The 20,402-nt window shown below is 36.9% G+C and overlaps 1 protein-coding gene across 1 annotated transcript; it reads right to left on the bottom strand.

Moving 5' to 3' along the window:
- Positions 1-17,916: 17,916 nt before the first annotated feature.
- On the bottom strand, positions 17,917-19,857 carry LOC126586460 (gibberellin 20 oxidase 1-like). Its single transcript, XM_050251303.1, has 3 exons — positions 19,132-19,857; positions 18,637-18,958; positions 17,917-18,443 (listed from the first exon to the last, which is right to left on the bottom strand). The coding sequence occupies exons 1-3, from the start codon at positions 19,674-19,676 to the stop codon at positions 18,180-18,182; spliced, it is 1,131 nt and encodes a 376-aa protein (XP_050107260.1). The 5' UTR covers positions 19,677-19,857; the 3' UTR covers positions 17,917-18,179.
- Between the last annotated feature and the right edge of the window lie 545 nt (positions 19,858-20,402).

Raw genomic sequence — 20,402 nt, 5'->3', positions numbered from 1 at the left:
AACCCAACATTCACTTAGAATTCTCCATTTCAGTGGAGTGTGATCAAAGTCTTGAGGGATTCTTGCTCTATCTTGTGAAACATAATTTGTATTTGGAACTTTTGAGATATCTTGTTGACTTGTCTGTGGAGTACTCAGCAAGTGATCAACAAATTCAGATTACTTATTCAGTTCTTCAACATTTGCATATTTTTCTTTCTCAGCATCAGCAATCACTAGAACATTTACCACATTTTTAGCTTCATAATTCCACATCCAACAAGCATGATCATCAAAAGTTATGGTAATTGGATTGTACAGTTTGTAGTTTTTCTCACTTGTGCAATAAGCAATAAGCAACAAGTATGCCCTTGACTTGCAGGAATGTGTACATAACACAATGAGCCAAAAAAAAAAAATTCAAGTGTGCAAATTCTTGGCTTTCTACCACTATATGTGTCGCACCTCGATCTCAAGATACACCCGAAATCGATATGTGACAGTAGAATTGAAGGAAAAATTTGTCCTAACTAAGAACATGTGAGAACATTTGAACACATAAACAAACTAATAACACTTTAAAGTAGGCATGTATTCAAAACAATTTTAAAACCGATGACTTTCAAAGCCTAGTGAATGGTGAACCAAAAGACTCCTTAACAAATTAAAGAGAAGAGAGAGTTTGAGTTTCATTACCCTTGAAGCTCATCCTTGTTTACATAAGGGATTCACCCAAGTGGAGGGCCATCAAGTCACCTCCTTTGCTCCTTGGATGGTTGCTTCTTTACTTCTCCGTAGCTCCTTGAGGATTTGAGGAGAGGAACTCCAAGAACACCAAAAGTTTGGTGTCTCTAAGTCTCCACACCAAGGATGAGGTGTGAAGATGAAATGGATGACTTAGAGGAAAGAAGATTGCTAGTTATTTTTCTCTAAGTGTGACCGGCCTCTTTGGAAGACAAAGAGAGAAAGAGTTTTACTCTTTTGCCTCAAAGAAAACCTTTGAAGTGGTAAAGCTATAAAGTTCCTTTTATAGCATCTCACATTTGAGTGGCAAACTTGCAATTATGCCGAGTTCACTAGCACTCACCCTATGGCCGGCCATCCTTTAGTTATTGGGGCTATTTGCCCATTTATTTTAGTTGTCATACAACTTAAATATAATGGGCCTTGTGGACCAAAACCCTTTTGGTCTCAAGACCCAAAACTAACTTGAAAGCCCAATACAAACTTTTCATATAATTAATTAACTAATTAATTAATCTTGACCATTCTCAATTAAACCATTTAATTACTTATCCATCTCATTTATATTTCTTCACCTTCATCCTTACTCGGTGTACGATTCATTAGGTTTCAATTAGTGAGGCAGTGGGCGATTGTTACTCTTAACGATTGATTGTGAATTGAAACTACATTTCAATTCTTCCCTTGATGAAGATTAGTGTTTGCTAATCTTCATGGCTTCCACAAACCATGAGTGACACCTAGCAGTATGTCATGGCTACCCAAGCTAAGTAGAAGTGGTTGGAGAACCTATCCAGTTACAATTACAATGCAATACGGTCATTTTCTAATACAATACTCTTAATCACATTGTTTGAGTCATAGTTTGCTTCATGTCTACTATCCAATGTGATACTTCTCTATATAATTCAATTGAATATGATTTGGAACAAACTTCCTAAGTCATATTCGTATGCTTTGGCCAAAGACTCTATAATCATATCTCAAAGTATTCTACCTCCACCATGAAAGGTTAGAGGTAATACCCATGTTTCATCACTTCCAAATAATAGATAATACCCATGTTTCATCATTTGTCCAACATTAAGAAGATTTTCTTCTAGATCAAGAACCAACATCACATATTGAATGTGCTTCCTGCCAAGTTTAGTTCAATCCCTAGCGTGCCTTTTCCATCAACACTTACAATCTCTCCAGTTCCCAATTTCACCTTGGAAGAAAGATCTCTTTGGACATTGATCAAAAGCCTTTCATCTCCTATCATATGATTGCTACATCCATTGTGAATATACCATGAGTTGTTCACCTTTACCTTAGCTACTGCATTGCACATGTAGAAGAGTGTCCCCTAAGTTGATTGGCATAATTCACCTTCTGTATTGCTTCGTTTCCATTGTAATATCTTGAATGTTGACCAACCTTCCCACAAATTGTGCACTTGGGTTTTTCTTCAAACCAGCATTTCCCGTAGTGCAATTTATCATAATGTTTGCAAGGAATTTTAGTTGTGTCCTGTACAACATTTTGTTTTGAAATAAAGTTAGGCTTCTTATCCCACTTGCCCTTATTTTTTCTAATTCTTCTGAAACTTCTGATTTCTAGCAAACCCTTGAGTTTTTGGCTGTTTGGATGCCATATTCAAGCTAGCAAATGCGCTCTTAGTGATATTGTTAGCATGTCTATCCAACTATTGCTCTACAACTTCCTAAACCCCAAGGGTATCTAGATATTTTGAGTGTTCAGTAACAGAGCAAATAGAATCATAACTCTTAGGCAAGCTAATCAGTAATTTCTGCATAGTTCTTTCCCTAGATAATTCATCTCTATAACTTTCATTTGGTTTAACAAATCAAATAGTGTCTCGTAAGATAAGTAGACAATGATTCATCATCACACATTCAAGAATATTCAAAATCTCGACGCAAACCTTAAAGTTTAATGCTTTTTACTTGTTTATCTCTTTTGAACTCTTGTTGCAGAATATCCCAAGCTCCCTTAGAGGTCTCTTCATTTGAAATCTTGGGAAATATTTGGTTTGAAATAGTTTCTGAATCTGAGAGCCCTTGCATCCATCATCAAGATCTCATCCAATGCAACGTTCTCTGCAACTGATGGATCAATTTTCTTCACCTTTTCAATGATCTCATTCTTCCCCTTCTTTGAATCCTACACTTCAAGTTCGATGTCACAAGTTCCCAGAGTCCACGAGACTTGAGTATACTCCTCATTTAGATTCTCCAGAACTCATAGTTATCGCCATTGAAAATCGGTGCATGAATATTAGCTCCACTCGATCCAGCCATGCTAGACTTGAAATCAAGCAACCCAGAAGTTTTTGAAGCTCAAATCAGCTCCGACGAAGCTCGATTCAATTCAAGTTCTTCGTAGTAGAAATTCACATATTCACGCCCAATTTTAAGTGAATAAACCTAACTCTGAAGCCATGTTAGTGTTTGATTATTGCTTTTGAGATGTCTTGGATGAAGGAATGAAGGTTTGGATTAAAGGGAGATCTAGAAGGTGAGAGTGAGTGCTCAAAGAAGAAGAGAAATGGCACTTTTCATTTATTGTTTCACACAAGGTGTGTGAGGCAATATAACCGTTAGTCGACTAGAGAGAGAGGAAAACATCTCTCTCTTACATCAACCAAACATAACCATTTAAATAATCTACGCTACGAGTAGATTACACTTGTCATGAGCTATAACTCACACGTAACAAACTAAGTGATGCACATGGACTATGATCTAATGGCTCACACTAAATCCAATTTAAAAAAAAAGTAAAATACTTTCTTTCATTCTGAGAAATCTAAAATGAAGCTTTATCACCAATAATTTGTAGAATTTGGTAACTGTTCTTCATCCAAATCTGCTTGCGTGGTTTGCACCCATTTGTGGAAAAAAGGTTTTGTTTTGTGTTTTGTGTTTTTTTTTCTCAGAAACCAAATGATACAAGAAAATGCGGCTAGTTTCATTTTCTTCATGTAAAGATGCAACCACATTCAGATTAATAACAACTCCTTCTGAACGGTATTCAACACTTCATTTGGAAAAGAAATATGAAATTCATGTAAATGAATATGATGCATCAATTAACTTTCTGGTATACGCATTAAATTTGTGCAAGATTATTTGAGAAACATACAGTTCTTGTTTCTAGTTTTATGTGTGTGTGTGTGTATTCATGATTTGAAAAATTTATTGTGAAGTTGGAGTTGACAACTTCTAGATATAGATTAATCTAAATTATAGGAAAGATGCAAAAACTTGCTTTATTGCCGAGGAGAGTTGGGCATTTGCCAAGGTCAATCAAGGCAAGAATGAATGATTATTGAGTGCTATTCAAAGTGATATCAATATAAAGAAATTGTGTTAATTTTAAAAGTGTGGGGGTCCTTCAAAAAGTAAACTACGAGACACCAAAATTGAATCAGACATGATCACATGATGATGCTTATTAAGTAAGCGTATGAATATACATGGTCGTTGGGTATTATTACTTATAGTAAGGGAATAATGAAAGCTAATAAGTGTTTTCCCTAGAATGACTATAGTTATGAAAGAATTGTGGGGTAGCTTAGCTATCTCTAAGATGTGAGATTTACTTAAGAATGACTACAGTCATGACACGTGGCTACCAGATGGCCAGAATTACCACAATGCCCTCACCATGAGATTGAAAATGTCCTAGGTGATCCGGGTAGGACAACTTTTGATCAGGGTGATCTGACGTGGGTTTTAACAGTGCATGGCACTAAGCACATAAAAAAGTGTTACTTATCTCCGAATCCCAAGAAAGGAAAGCCTAATTGATATTTAAATTATAACATCTTGGGAATTAGGCAATGTGATCACAATCCTACAAGAATTGAGTATTTTATATTACATATTTTTCTAGATTCTTTCCCGAATTTAGGAGATTAGTTTTTCTATCAGGACTCTCAAGATCTCTAGAAATACCCAAGCCAAGGTTCTCTACAAGGATCATCATTTTACAACTCATACATGGAGCTACACATGATTTGATTCTCCTTCTTCGACGAGGAGATATATAGACAATCCTTCCTAGATTCAATCACACACCTAATCAATCCCCTTATTCTCTGACATTCATGAGATTCTCAGGATTGTTCATATACCAACGACCGTGCGCAAATTTAGTTCCAACACCTAGCATAAACATAACCTAGTTAATTGAAGATTTAATAGTCTTTTTCAATAGGCAAACTAGTTCAACATGATTCATAAAAGTTAACATACTACATTCCTCATTCTTATGGTAGAAAAAAAAAATGTTGTCTGTAGAAGTGATGGGTGTATATTTATACTTATGTAACAGGAAAAAAATTCATAATTTAATCTAACACATGAGTTAAGAAAAAAAAAATTCAACTGATGAAAATCTTAATGCCCCCAAGAAAATATGGGTCCATCTAGCGCAATACTCCTCAATCTCGCAAAAGTTCAACTTCATAAGCTGCATCATTTTCAAATATGTAATTCAACAATTACAACTTCCTAATGTTTTGTTATTCTTAAAATTAGGAGGCAAACAAGTTCGAATCATTGCTAAAAGACTGGAGACATTTGGGTACAATATCTCATTCAACTCAAGGAGTAAGAAGACATCTTTAATTGTCATACCTTTTCTATTTCAATGTCTGTGAACTTGCAGCCAATAGTGATTCCCTCATCATATGTTGTGCATTGACAGACCAAACACATCATATGATCAACAAGGAAGTCTTATCTGCACTCGAAAGAGAGGGAGTGATTGTTAACGTTAGACGCAGAGCTATCGTCGATGAGAAAAAATTGATAAAGTTCTTGGTGCTAGAGAGATTGAGGTGCTAGTTTGGATGTGTTTGGAAATGAGCCTCAAGTTCTTGAAGAGCTGTTTGCAATGGACAATGTTGTTCTGTCTCGACACAAAGGTGTTCTTACTCCTGAATCTTTCCAGAGTTCAACTGAGTTGATGATTGCTAGTTTGGAAGCTTTCTTCTTAAATAAACCTTTGCTTACTCCACTCATTGGTTAGTAGTATGTATGATCTGAATGTTTTTTGGTTATATATTGTAAGGGGTTTGGAACAAAAATATCGAGAGTTTTGGGATAAATGTTCTGAACCACTACTTTTTAGTGTCCTACTTGCTTGAAGAGTTTTAGGTATGTGTTGGGAGATGCATGCATCCACACAAGTAGGCTTAGTGTGGTTATGATATGCCCTAAGACTTAATTATTTCTTTCAGAGCTGGATTTTAGGGTTGGCCGAGCTAAACCAATCCTGAATATCTAGTGGCAAGGCACATGATTATTAGACCTTTGGCTGGGTTTGACTTAAGCACTTACACTACAAAAAAAAAAAAAAAAAAAAAATCTCTTCAAACGTAATAATTTTGTCGGGCCAAATAAGGTTTCATTGCCTATATTTATTTGCCCAATGATATTCGTAGGGCAATGTTCATCGCATAAAATCCACCACTCAAAGGTTTGCCTAACAAATAATGAAGATTCGTTTGACAAATTAGATTTGTCGATGAAAGTACGTTGATTAAGTTGGCCTGATGAGTGAAACTTGCCCAATGACAGAATTTCTTTGGCTATCCGAAAATAAAAAAAAGTTACAAATATTTTGTCCGACGAAATAGTCTTTGGGCATTTAATTCAAAGAAAAAAAATACAAAATGTGTTGGAACCAAATTTGTGCATTACCGCTTGTAGTGAAGATGCCTAAACCCACTAACCTGTAAAAGAACAAACAACCATACACAAACCTAAGACCAGGCAAAGGGTGCCGGTAAAAGGATCTCTAAAGGTCAAGTTCGTAAGCAAAGATTCAAGCAGTAGGCAAGAGAACAAGTGTGCGGATATTGCGTTACCAGAGATGAACTCTAGAAGGGTGTATTTATACCAGTCGAAGAGATGATCTTTTAGGATAGTAAAATCCTTATTAATTTGGGAGAATCCATGAGGATATCTAGGAAGTAGATATTACATCCTCTTAGGAGTGTGATTATTTGTGGTGCAAACCAATTCTTAGATTATAAGAACTCCAAGAGCATAGGAAACCTGCTAATTTCTTACTAGATTAGGTTCCCGAATCATGTGAAACAAGAATGGTCGACTTCGCCCACTAATTTTGGAACAGGATGATGGTGGTATCGCTAATCCGTTTATTCAGCTCCACAATGGAGATTGTTGAGTCCATGAACAAACTTTTGGGGTAGGTGTCTGATCCATTTTACTCCAGCCTTGAAAAATCATGGTTCCACAATTGCTTCTAACTATGCCTCAGAAAAGACTTGTTCCCCTTGATGATGGGTAGTTACCTAAAAACCATGCTTCCGGAGTACGTCAGAATACGTATTTTTTTTCCTTCATACGCTTGGCGTCTCAACTTTGTTTCTTATGAATCGTTGGACATCTAAGCATTTCAACCAAAACACACTTCCTTGTAAATCGTGCCTTCAATATAACAATGATGAGGATGGTCACAATTACGTGTGCGCAGAAAACAGAATTCTGGCCGTTGCTTTCTCTAGCCAAACACAACCATCAGATTTGCTGATGTCGATCTGTATTCAACGGTTAGGTGATTCAAAAATATTCCCTTTAAATATTCTCGAATTTCTTCCTCAGCCTTCACACAAATCCCCAAATTCTTTAAAAAATGTCACGCATTCCCTTCATCATTTTCATTTGATTTCTTCGAATCCCTTCACCTGAACCAATGCTTGCACCTCCGAACAAACTTTCTCCTCTTGTCGCTAACTACGATTCTCAATTTGAGCCTCTAATGGTGAAGGTATGAAATGAGGAAGAGGCAAAAGTTTTTGCCAATCTTTATCAACATCTCATGAACAGCTGCTCTGTCAAATGAGAGGGTGGTCATATGTTCAAAATCCTTTGTTGAAACTCTCTGACCACGACCGTCCATGCATTAGAATCCATCTCTGATATTTGGGCCTGAGTTTGAAGTTGTTGGGGCCCAAAAATGTCATATGCAAGCCCAATTAAGTCTCAAGGCCCATTTGTCATTAAAGCCCCAAGTCAAGCCTAAACATATGCAAATGTGCATAATTAGAAAGGAAAATATTCATAATCATGCCACACTATGATAAATGGATAGGACATTTGTATAATCACGCTATGCCCATGCAAATCCATGCTTATTCACGCCAAGCTTTGTCACAATAACTCACACTAAAACAAACCTAAGGCCTATAGAAGTTGACCTACGGAATGAGCGCTCTAGGAAGAGCGCACGACATAGTCTTTGCAGGAGTACAACATTCATCTATTTTAAATAAAAAAGGAAGGTCACTATTGCACTAGAAAATGGAGAACGAAGACTTATCTATAACAGGAGATGCCCTAAGATAGTTTACAATGAGAACCCTTCACCTACAAAAAGGAGAGGTTCAACTCAATGAAAGAGGAAGAACGTTAAGGGGAGGGCTTCCAAGGTTGTATTGCACCAAGCAAGGGAAATCACTCCCTAAGTATAAACATACTTGAATACTAGATAAAGTCATTTTCTTACAATCTGAGGGGTTCCTCCCATCTTCCTTTGATCTTTCTTAGCCAATAAGAGCTTTCTTAGAAGCCTAGGAAATCTAGATTGCCCGACCTTGAACATCATGCATCTATGTGTTTGAACCAAATTTGTGCATTGTCACAAATGGTGAAGGCATAAACTCGAGCAACTTGTAAAACATAATACAACCGTAAGCAAGCTTAAAGCTGGTGTGTGTGGGGAATGGGGTGTGTATCGAAAAAAGACTTTCCGACGGTCAAGCTAGTAAGCATTTTTAGAGTTAAGTAGTGGGTAAGAGAATTAAAGCATGGAGATTGCGTTATCAGAGATGAACCCTAGATTGACGTATTTATACGTGGGAGAGAGACATTTTTGGGATATAACCCTCGTTCTAAGTCGAAAGAATCCTAGAGGATATCTAGAAATAGGTATTGCACCCTCTTAGGACTTGTGATTACTTGCAGCGCATGCCAATTCCTTGATTGTAGGAACCACAAGACTTATAAGGATCTAATTGAGTCTATATTTGCATCAGATTACATGTTTTGTGAAACAAGCATGGTCATTCCAACAGAGTCGTTCAGACTTCACCTATTGCCCCAGAATAGGGTGATGGTGGCACCGCTACTCTGTCTGGTCCAGCTCCATTTGAAGTTGTTGAGTTAATGACCAGACATTCTGAGGGAACTGTATTTCGATCAGCCTTACTCTGGCCCTAGAAAATCATGGTCCAACACCATGCAAAGTTCTCGCTCATTCTAAATTGACAAACTTCTAGCTTCCATGCAACACTTTGCTTAGCCAAGTCATTATTTGTCTAATCATGTTAACTTCGAGCCATTAATCTAACTGAGATACTTCCAAAAATACATTAATTCTTTCAAGGTATCCCGGGACTTGGTATTCAAATGGACCAAGGAAGGCAAAGGGCATCAATTGAATCTTAAGCCAAGCTCAACCTAAAAGTCCCCCCAACAATAGTTTTCTCTTTCTCCTTTCTTGAAACAAGTGTTGAGTTGTTTCAAGGTTGCTCTATGCAACTTAACTCTTGCATTGTTTCGCATTCTCACCTGTTTCGAGTTTTTTCATTATTGGTATGGGGCAGAGCTGGGTATTTAGGAATTTCGCATGCTTTACACCATGTGCAAGAACTCTAATTCACACTACTTCTTTTAATAGAAACCCAACATCAGCTAGACCGCCTACATAACTAACTTGCCACGTCAAGACAAAGATTGGTACAAAGACATTCTGAGTATAGACGAAAATTGGGGAATGAGACATTTCTGGACCACAGATTTAAAATACTTATCGTCCTTATCTGTAACAATGACATCTTAATCATCGCCCAGTGTCGTCCTTACTTGATTGATAAGGCATTCAAAATCATTCCCGTTGAACACCACAATTGGAAATGGCTCATTACACCAGAGAGAATTAGAAAGAATTAGAGAGAATGGGTAAGACACCATTATCGATTTGTACAACAATCATCCCATCGAGAATTTATCATGGGTTAGCGCGGCAGATACCAAAGACAAGAAGCATCTAGTAAGGATCCTAGAAACTTTAAGGTTAGAGATGAAGAAAATGAAATGTCCTGAGAGTTTTGCAAAGAAACCAACCAACAAGAAACCTTCTAAAAAGAAATCAAACTAATCAAGAAGACCCAATGTTCCTCTCGATAATAAAGTGTTGGAGATCCAAGACGCCAGTCTTCTCTAATTGGGGCTACTCGCCTCTAAGCAATAGTGAACTCTGACGGGTAATGACAAACTTATGGCGAAATTGCTTGATAATTAGATTTTTATTGATGTTCTCGTTGTCCAAACATGTCCATTGTTGGCCTGAATCCACAACAACAATAACAATAACAACAACAACTAAAGCAGCACGAACAAGAGCAAGTACCATATGAGTTTATCCTCACCCAAATCTTAGAAATAGATGGTCACCATTACACTTCTCCCATCCCTAACATAAAAACAGATATGGTTGGTCTCGCTGATCTACAACCATCCCCCATCACGGGGCGCATCCTTCCTATGTAGGCAGTCATTTTTTGATAATAAAACCTGTCATCAGTCTTCATGATGCAAAGCATGCCCATGCCTTAATGTGTTCGACCATCGCGCCAAGTGATAAAAAATTGTTACTTAAACCTTTATGTGGTAAATCTTTCTGACCTTCATTGTCTTTAACTCCTAATTCTTGCACTTGCTTTATACCTGATATATTCTCAATCCATTTGCCCAGGTGAATGCATGGACAGAAGCTGCTCTCTAGAGCTAGACAAGCAAAATCTTTCAGGTTGAAGTATCTTGCAAACTTGAGTTGGGTTGTCGGATTCAATTAGAGAGACAACTGCAAGAAAGAGCCGTGGACTTAGACAAATTCTGAACCAACTAAGATGAACTGTTGTAGCACCTTTACTACGAGGAGAGAAAAGCGAATGACTTGGGTGCATAAGCGGTCTGTCTTGAGGTTGAGTCTGTGCAATTCCGATAGAACAAGGATGATACATAGCGCATACTCATGGCAAAATGTAGCTCGTGAGAAGTGGATCGCACTTCTTGCAGTTAAAGTTGGGCAAAGCCTAATAAGAGGTAAGCCAGAAAGAAGAAATGTAAGAAGACAATGCTTTAGAGTTGGCGGAGGTTCGGGTTCTATTTGAGACGTCAACTAATATGAAGTTCCTAAAGAGGTATGAGTCATGACCAAGGTTATACAACATGCTTAGCAAGCTAGGGTCACAGTAATGGGTGAGATGCCTGTTGGAAGTTGATGGAGGTTCAAAATGCGGGATTGCCAATTCCTCCATCGCTAGCTGCGAATGCTACAAAACTGGAGCTTCTAAGGAATAGAAATTGAGTAAAAAGTTAGAATTATGTTAAGCTTAGTGTTATTCACACACCATTTTTTATGTCTTAACATCCTTTTTAATTTTTGTCTATTGATCTTCTTCAATTCATTATATCTGACGGCCATAAAATAAGAAGGGTATGTGAGAGGTAAAAATGAGTGTGTAGATAGCATCACTGACACACCCCGACTCGGAATGTCCACTAGGACTCTGAATCAAGCTATGCTGGCCGACACCTGGAATGTGACGAAGCCATAAAGTGTGATGATGTGGAAAATTGTGAATAAATTTAAACCTAAGAGTGCCTAAATACCAGAGTGCATTGGTGAGCGGGAATAAACCCACTACACATGTGATGTTAGAGCATAAGTAAGTACAGAAGAGTGAATTGGGAATCGTACCCTTGAAATAATCTCCAGTACTAAGAATTGCCACGAATCTTCGACGATATGAAAGCTCAGCTAATAAGACCTGGAGGGTGAAGACAAGACAAGGGTGAGTGGCCTAGTAAGTAATATTTTAATAGAAACCATATAAAACATTATAATCCTTCTATACAATACCTGTATAATTTCCAGAAAAATCATAATATACCACGACACAGCATCTTATCAATAATATTAAATAATCATGCGATTCATAACTCATGCTAGTACGCAAGTCGGAGTCACCTAGGGTGACCTGTACGACTTACCCATATCTCATCACATATACTAGTTCATCATATATTTCCTCACATAAGCTAGCTAATCACATATTCATCATATATGCTTGCTCATAACATATTCATCACATATGCTAGCTCGTCACATATTCATTACATATGCTAGCTCATCATGTATTCATTACATATACTAGCTTATCACATATTCATTACATATGCTAGCTCATCACGTATTCATTACATATGCTAGCTCGTAAGTCGAAGTCACCTATAGTGACCTGTACGACTTATCCATATCTCATCAATCATGGCTAGTATATAAGTTGGAGTCACCTCTAGTGACCTGTACGACTGTACTCATATCTCATCACATATACTAGTTCATCACATATTTCCTCACATAAGCTAGCACATAAGCGGAGTCACCTCTAATGACCTATACGGCACTACGCCTGCACATAAGTCGGAACCACAGTAGTGGTCTGTACGACAAGATTGGGTGTAAATGAATATGCTCAAGTGCTACGATCACATAAAGAGTCAACTACGAGTCAGAACTACCTATAGTGGTCTGTACGACAGGCCTGTGCACCTACCTTGAATTCAAGGTGAGCGTATGGTGCGGGAGGTGAACATTACATGAAGGGCTGTGCCGTGGCCACGGGCGGGAGCACTAATACCGGGGTGCAGGTTTATGAGCTTTAAATGCATCTAATACGCGATGTATGACTCATAAGCAACCTGTACGACAATGCAGGAGTTGCCTACTATTGCAACCTGTACGACAGTGTCAGAGTTGCTTAAAACATAAATGTAGTCATACCATAACCCCATCAATTCAACTAATACCGTATACTTACCTAAACTTACCTGAACTTACCTTTGCGTCATGCGTTCACCTTTGCACTTCAGAGCGTTCACAATCATTGTGTGCAAGGAATATACATATGGGTATACCAAGATGTAAGTCTGAACTTTAACCATATCATAATATTTCCAGATATATAAATATATAAACAAATGGTCTAGAATGCATAAACTGTAATGCCTCATTCCCAAACTAGACTATTGTCTCGATTATTCGTTCTCATTTATTATATAGCTGCATCTAACGTCTCGTTAGACTGCCTACGTACCCCAAGCAGGGATCAAGCCATTCGTAGTTCATAATAATCATTTACGGAAATATGCATACGAATATATCATGATGAAATCTAAACTCAACCATCTCATAGTATTTTATAACATATAAATATATATATGTCATGGCATAAATTTATGAGTTTTATTTAAAAGCATTTATAGAATTATCAATCATGAAAAAATATGATAAGCAAGGAAAAATCCACTCACCTGGAGTCCACGCTACAACTTCCTAGTACAAACATCGAGGCGTCACGAACGATCAGCGCCTGTGACCAATTATCAAACCATATCTCAGAATTCTCGTCGATACAATACATAACTTACATCGCACATGAATCTACGTAATTTGGTCCAGAAGATCTACAAATCAGATCTCTGATCCGTAACTTCCAAGGATACACATTATGCTTCTAGAATAACATACTAAAGTTTCGGAACGATCCAACGGTCGGATATCCGACAATTGCCAAAACCAAGTGGTGGTTAACATTTTATTTTACAAACTTACAAATCCAATTTGAGAAGATCCATATGTTAGATTCCCAATCTGGAAGTTCCTATATTCCTCAAATATTCTGAATAATAACCTAGTAAAGTTTAATGACGATCCAACGGTCGGATCGTCGATTCATATAATGGCCTATTAACGTATCTTAGAGAATTTTGGTTCTAACCATCAATCTACGTCATTCAATTCTCAAAAGTGAATTCAAGGCATCTAATTAACCTAAGAATAACATCGACAACCTTCTAGCCACGTGCCGCCGTACCAGTCGCTGCGAGTGGCGGTCGGCCGCCTCAGCTCGCCGGAAAATTGAACTATTTCTAAAAATTCTCAAAAATTATAGAAATGAAGATATCAAAAAGTAGATAAAACTTTATACCTGCGGCCAAGGCCAATTTGGCCGGGAAAAACTCCAATTTTGCTCAAACCCGCCGGAACCCTGGATTTTGGGTGTGTTCGATTAGACTTCCAAACTTGTTCCAACGCCTCCATCACTGCCTGGGCTTTGTTCCTGGGTTTTAATGGAGTGTTCTAGTGGTGGTAATTGGAGAAAAACATTTCACAATTGATGGATTTCGGCTAAGGATACCCTCGGCACCCATGGTGGTTTTCCACCAAATTTCAAATAAACTTTTCCTAATTTTGTTTGAAGAGAGTAGAGGAGAGGTTATGGAAGAGGTTGCAAATGATAAATGGTTATGTTTCATTGGAAAAATGGTGGGAATTTGGCCGGAATTTCACCAGTTCAAAACCGGGTCGGGTGTGTGGTGCACGGGTCCGATTTGGGTGCTCCTCACCCCTCTCATTTCTCTCTTTGTTCTTCCCCGTGATTGGCTGGACTCTCCTCCCTCTTGTCTTGGTTCATTCCTCATCTCCTTCACAGATTGGGCAGCCAATGCCCTTTTTTTTCCTTTCCTTTCCGTCACCCACACACACATGTCCTCTTAATTAATATACAATAATATAATACAATTAGAATAGTTATTTCTTCAAAATACTTTCGGTTCGTCACTCCAAATTCACTTCTGCTTGCGCATACTCGTTCGTATCGTCGAGTACTTCAAGAATACGCTAAAAGAATATCTAATACGTCTCACAACACATTGGTCAATGAAAGTCAAAACCTTCGCCTTCACATTTTAACATTTATAAAATAATAAAATTTGGGATGGGTTGTCACAATCTACCCACCTTAAAGAATTTCGTCCCCGAAATTTAAAATCATTGTTACACCATACTCGAAGATAGGAGTATAAGATATATATACGTAAAGCAGAAATCAAGTTAGAACATTTGTACAAAAGAGAAAATGACATCCCGACGTGGTCAGAATGTATTTATCCCCCCTTCCATGCCTCCAAGCTCATACTATCTTCCTTCCTCGATAATATAGTGGTATAATATCACATCCCTGCTCGAATAAATTAGTGAGCTGCACCTCCAAAGTACTATTGACATTTCGCCAACCAAGTAGGAGAAATTCACATTTTACAAACCTAACGGTCAACGAAATTAATCCTTACTAATCACATAGCCAAGAGAATATATGCTCGTCATCGATTTTGTTCGCAATATCAATTTCCAACAATGACCACTCATGGCCCATGGCAACTAAAACAACATATCAATAATTATACCCTGTTCTCCATAAATTCTTTCCATAATCATAAAATTTCACTTCTCACACAACTGGAAATTTGTTTATAATAAACGAACTCAAAATTTCGTTTCATAATCTTTATTCATATCTACCAATAATAAATGGAGAAAACTTCGTGGTCTTCCCACGATTTTAAATTATAATAACCAAATCATAACCTCAGTTTATGATTCCATTCTCACTCGATAAAATCCCATTCATGCTATTTGGAAAATTTTCATCGTAATTATTGGTAATGCCGCTTCCCATTACTTTTAGCAACACGAATACCAAAAATTATGGCCATAATGATATTGGCACAATCAAATATCAAATTTCAAGCCATGACTATCGTGGCTAACAAAATACTAGAATTTCACGCCATAATTCATTGATGGCAAACCAAATTAATCAATTTTATAATTGTAAACTTTTCTCGTCAATTATCCTCATCAAGTGCAAAAACTCACTAGAAAACGTTTATACATAGTGAACTCAATATCTCATTCCATATTTTTGTTCAATAAGTTGTAATGACTTTAATGAATACCAAATTTCCAACCACACTTATCATTTGCCAACACCAGAATTTCACCACAATTTTCTTTTATCTCCGACAATGACAAGTAGTCTGGAAAAGATTGTAGTATAGTGGTCAATACACATACACAAGCCTTCTTCACCCAATTTCACGCCCATGAGTCATCATGCCCAATTCACATCCCAGGGCCTTGTGATATGTAGAGGTCGAAATATACATATAAGGCATATAGGACCTACTCCTCTGGGCGATGTGGAATGCTACATATAATACCCGTATAAATAAAATAATGTAGTTAGAAAAATATTCGTACGAACCCAATCCAAGCCTAAAATGAAAATGAACCTCGCCAAACATTCGTTGTCTTGTGAATTTCGAGAAAGGGTCCGAACCATAGGTCCTAGTAAATGTTGCCGGAGATAAACAGTCTTGCCCACCAGCTTAGTGAAGGAGATGAGTACTTCAAGAATACGCTAAAAGAATATCTTATACGTCTCACAACACATTGGTCAATGAAAGTCAAAACCTTCGCCTTTAGGGCATATTTGTAATTTCACATTTTAAAATTTATAAAATAATAAAATTTGGGACGGGTTGTCACAATCACTCTATGTGAATTAATTTGAATAAAATTTTATTTTGAAGTCAATTGCAATCTCATTGAACAACATGGATATGATTGGTAAACGTTTTTTTTTTTGTTTGGTACAAGAGATATTCTATGATAAATTCATCTTAAATTACCAGGAATATTCAAATTTGGGTGGGAGGACATTGCTTTAGTCAACTTGGCTAAGTCCATGTTTGAGGATATGATTGGTAAAGTTAAAACTAGACATGGCGATTTCTTACATGACCCGTTAACATGACACATAAACGGCACGAAAATAATCGGGTCGTTATTGGGTCACATGATAAGAACCAGTTAATAATGGGTCCTTAACAAGTTTACACGAGGGTGGCACGCGGATAACCTATTTCGACACGTTAAGAAAAATGTTATTTTGTTGATTTTAATTTTTTAAACTACTAAAAAAACTTACTATAAAATACAATAGCCATAGTGTAAATGTATATATTGTATATCAAATATGTATTATTGTATTATTATTCTATATAAATTTAAAAAATTTAAGTTTTATTTATTTTTATAATATACTATAGGCAAAGAGTGAGATTAAAAAATTATAAAACACATTAAAAATAAAAATAAAAATATCAAGTAATTAAAAATACCAAATGCATTAAAAATTTATAATAATTAATTTACAAGTGCAAAAAATGTGAAAAAATAGGCAAACGCTCATGGTCGCATCTTCTATGCTTTGAGGATGGGTGCATCGCCGTTTGAATTTTTAGAACCATACAAACCCTCATGAATAGTATTTTTAAGGGAGTTCGAATAAATAAAATTCATAATCATTTTGTAGTAATATAGTAATGTTTTTCATTAGGCTCTTATTTTGGAATATGTAATACTTGAAAAATAAATGTTTTTTATTTTATTTTTATGTTTTGAAGTAATATGTATATACTTATTTAGTATTATGTTTTCCATTTTTTTGAGATCAAATTATATTTTTCATTTTCATTATTTATTGATTTAAAATATATTTTTTAATAGGTAACGGGTCGGGTCATATCACTTGATAATATTAACAGGTAATTTTGGATTGAGTCATATTACTCGTTTACTTTAAATAATGTTACACGATACGAATATCATGTCTAGTTAAAACTACATAAACAATTTTTTTTTCAATATTTACCTAAACAATATTTCACTTTTCAATGTTTACTTTAACATATTAGTTGTGAGCTTGAATTTCAGCCATTGATACTGCCTCAATCTTATGGTCTAAAACTTGTCTCAAATCTTGTGTCCAACATATGATGTCATAGATAAGTCCCCATAAATATTTAATTAAACTTTGTGCATCTTATGTTGCAGATTGACTAGGGCACTTGTTAAATCCCTGTTAAAGTTCACGTCACTGTCTAGGATCATGAAACGAGAAAAGAGTAATGCTAGAGAGATTAAATTTGTAGATTAAGTTTTATAAACTAAATGACATGAAAGTTGATAATTGAACTATTACTTAAACGTTGATAATCGTACTTATTTCTTATTTGTGACATATTATTTAGTTTGTAATTTTAATCTTCCTAGCATTACTCTAGGAGAAAACATCACCTGCAATAATTCTACTAGTTTAATAGCATTGTCTATTTTTGTTCGTTTTACTTCATTTACTTTGTGATAGACGTAATTTCATCGGAAGTTGACGGCTGTGCGTACAAAAATTAACTTAGATTACTTTATGGAAGAACTAAGTACAATGATTCATTTTTTTAATTGACAGAAAACTAGATTAAGGAGAAGATAAGGAGCCCCTTAACTTATTTACTCGTCCAAATTGCTTCTTTTTTTCATTTACATGATTCCCTTCAACGACGACACACTAGTAAACAGCCCAAGTTTCTTTCTCTGCCCGTCTTGGTGTATCTGTCATCTTTTTCCTTGTACACTATTAACACTGCAAGTGTTCTTGGCGGTTCTTAGTTTGTTGTAGTTCTAATCCAGTCGGAGAAGGCGTCCAGGGTCCTCATATCGGCGCGGTAGTGTTTCTGCGTAAATTCTAGGAAAGTAGGCCAGGTGAAGTCAGGGTACTTCCTGGGGCTATTGGAATCGACCAAGCCTCTCGGTGGGGTCACCACTCTGTCCTTTTTGGGACAGAGGAAGAAGGTGAGAGATTTCCTCACAGTTTTGTTGTTTACCACTGCTCTGTGCAAGCAGCTCTTGTAAATCCCATTTGATAGAGCCTGAAAGATCAAATCAGAGAAAGCATAAATTCAAATTCGTAAACAGTGTCTGATAGTTTGTGTCGAAAACCTTTTGAAGGTCCCTGTTTTGTCCTTCTTGTTGGAGTCTTTCAGATATTTTGTAGGGGTTGAAAGAAAAAAGAAACGGACTGTTTAAATAAAGTGAGCCTAATTGATGAATAAGGTAGCTTACCATAAATGTATCGCCAATGTTGACGACGAAAGCGTCAAGCTTAGGAGTAACGGAGTGCCATTTATCATCTACGAACACTTGAAGTCCGCCGACTAGATCCTGATGAAGGATTGTTAAGGATGTGGGATCACAGTGAGGCCCGGTTCCTAGTGTTAAGTCTGGTTTTTGGCACATTGGGTAGTAGTTCAACCTCATGATCGAATCATTTCCTTCGAAGAACTCTTTGAAATAGTTTCGTCCAACGCCTAGGCTCATTCCGAGTAGCTCCATTATCGCATTGGAGAGGTTGTTCATGGCATCACAGTATTCTTGGTAAACCTTCCTGAGCAAGACAAATAAATGCTGCATAAGTGAAGGGATATGTGTAATGTACAAGATCATGTCTATTATTTTATTGGTTTAATGATAAAGAGACCATGAAACCAATCTGAGTTTATCAATATATTTTGTTTATTGCAGAAGCACAACTGTATACTCTAGGTGATGTGTTCTTACCCGAAATCTCTGAAATCTTCACCCATCACGTTCACAAAATAGTCATTGACCGAGGACTGGTTATCGGCACTATATCTGAAAGAAAGTGTTTCTTTCCATGGAAGTTTGGAGGAGAACCTGCCAACGAAGCTACTGGCATATCCACAGTGCTCACCAGCCTTTCTCTGAGCCCTTTGCTTCTGCGAGAGTTGCATACCAAAGAAGGAGTCCATGTACTCATGAGCTTTTCCTACGAGTTGCAAATCAACTCCATGGTTAACAATGAGAAAAAAACCATGCTTCTTGCATGCCTCATCCACCAAACGAGTTGCATTTAATACCTCACACGTATCCCCTGAGAGAAAGCCTTTCAGGTCGACGAGAGGAGCTGGAAGCTCTGGCGACTCGGAGCAGGGCTTCTCGTGGTCGGGCCATATGAACTTGGAGGGTATGCTGGATTGGTACTGAGCAACTGAAGCATCAAACACCAAGGGGGTTTCTTCATTTTCTTTGTTGGTTTCATTCATTGGTGGGAGATGTTGAGGAGGCATTGGCATGCTTAGCATATAATGTGTGTAATTTCTAATTAAGATTGTGGAACTTGGAAGAACACTGTTTGGTGGCTTGATACTTGAGAGAGAGAGAGAGAGAGAGAGAGAGAGAGAGAGAGAGAGAGAGGAGAGATTGTTGGCTTAGCAAAAGTTAGCAAGGAGGACAGACTTTAAAAAGAAGCAGAGAGGGAGTGGAGAGAAACTGACAAGACTGTTCATTGGGGAGGTCGGTAAACAAATATTAGAATCTTCAGGGGTAGAATGCCACTACTCAATGTGGGTACAAAAATGTGGGGTATACAAGCACCATAAGCTAAGGTAACCAATACCAACATTGTTAGAAGGCTTCCATTCTTTTACAATTGTGTTTTTCAACTCAACTTTTTGCTGACTATGCAACCAAAAGGAGTCGGATTTTCGTAAAAAGAAATTCAATAATTTTACATAAATCTATCATTTGTTATTAGCACTCTAAAAATGTTAATTTGCACCCCAAATAAGTAAAACTATAAGAAAGACAAAAACACCTTAGAAGTGTAGAATAATATTTATTTTGAAGTGTTAATAGTAACTCGAATTTATTTGGTGTTTATTGTCATTGAGTACTATGATTTAGTGATATTTTCTACGTTTGTAAATGAAAGGACTTAAGTTCAACTTCCCTAGATGATAAGGCAAGTTTGATACTAAATAACAACTTTGACAAATTTTAGACCCAAAAAAATCGACAAGGGAAATGGG

Source organism: Malus sylvestris, chromosome 2 (genome assembly GCF_916048215.2).
Source record: "Malus sylvestris chromosome 2, drMalSylv7.2, whole genome shotgun sequence".
Classification (NCBI taxonomy): Eukaryota; Viridiplantae; Streptophyta; class Magnoliopsida; order Rosales; family Rosaceae; genus Malus; species Malus sylvestris.
Note: the sequence above shows the minus strand (reverse complement) of the source record. Positions and strands in the feature narration are given on the sequence as shown.

Coding starts and splice junctions, on each gene's coding strand:
- LOC126586460 (XM_050251303.1), bottom strand. CDS start 19,676: ATGCTAAGCATGCCAATGCCTCCTCAACATCTCCCACCAATGAATGAA. Junction 18,959..19,131: donor GAAGATTTCAGAGATTTCGG/GTAAGAACACAT, acceptor TGTCTTGCTCAG/GAAGGTTTACCAAGAATACT. Junction 18,444..18,636: donor ACATTGGCGATACATTTATG/GTAAGCTACCTT, acceptor TTGATCTTTCAG/GCTCTATCAAATGGGATTTA.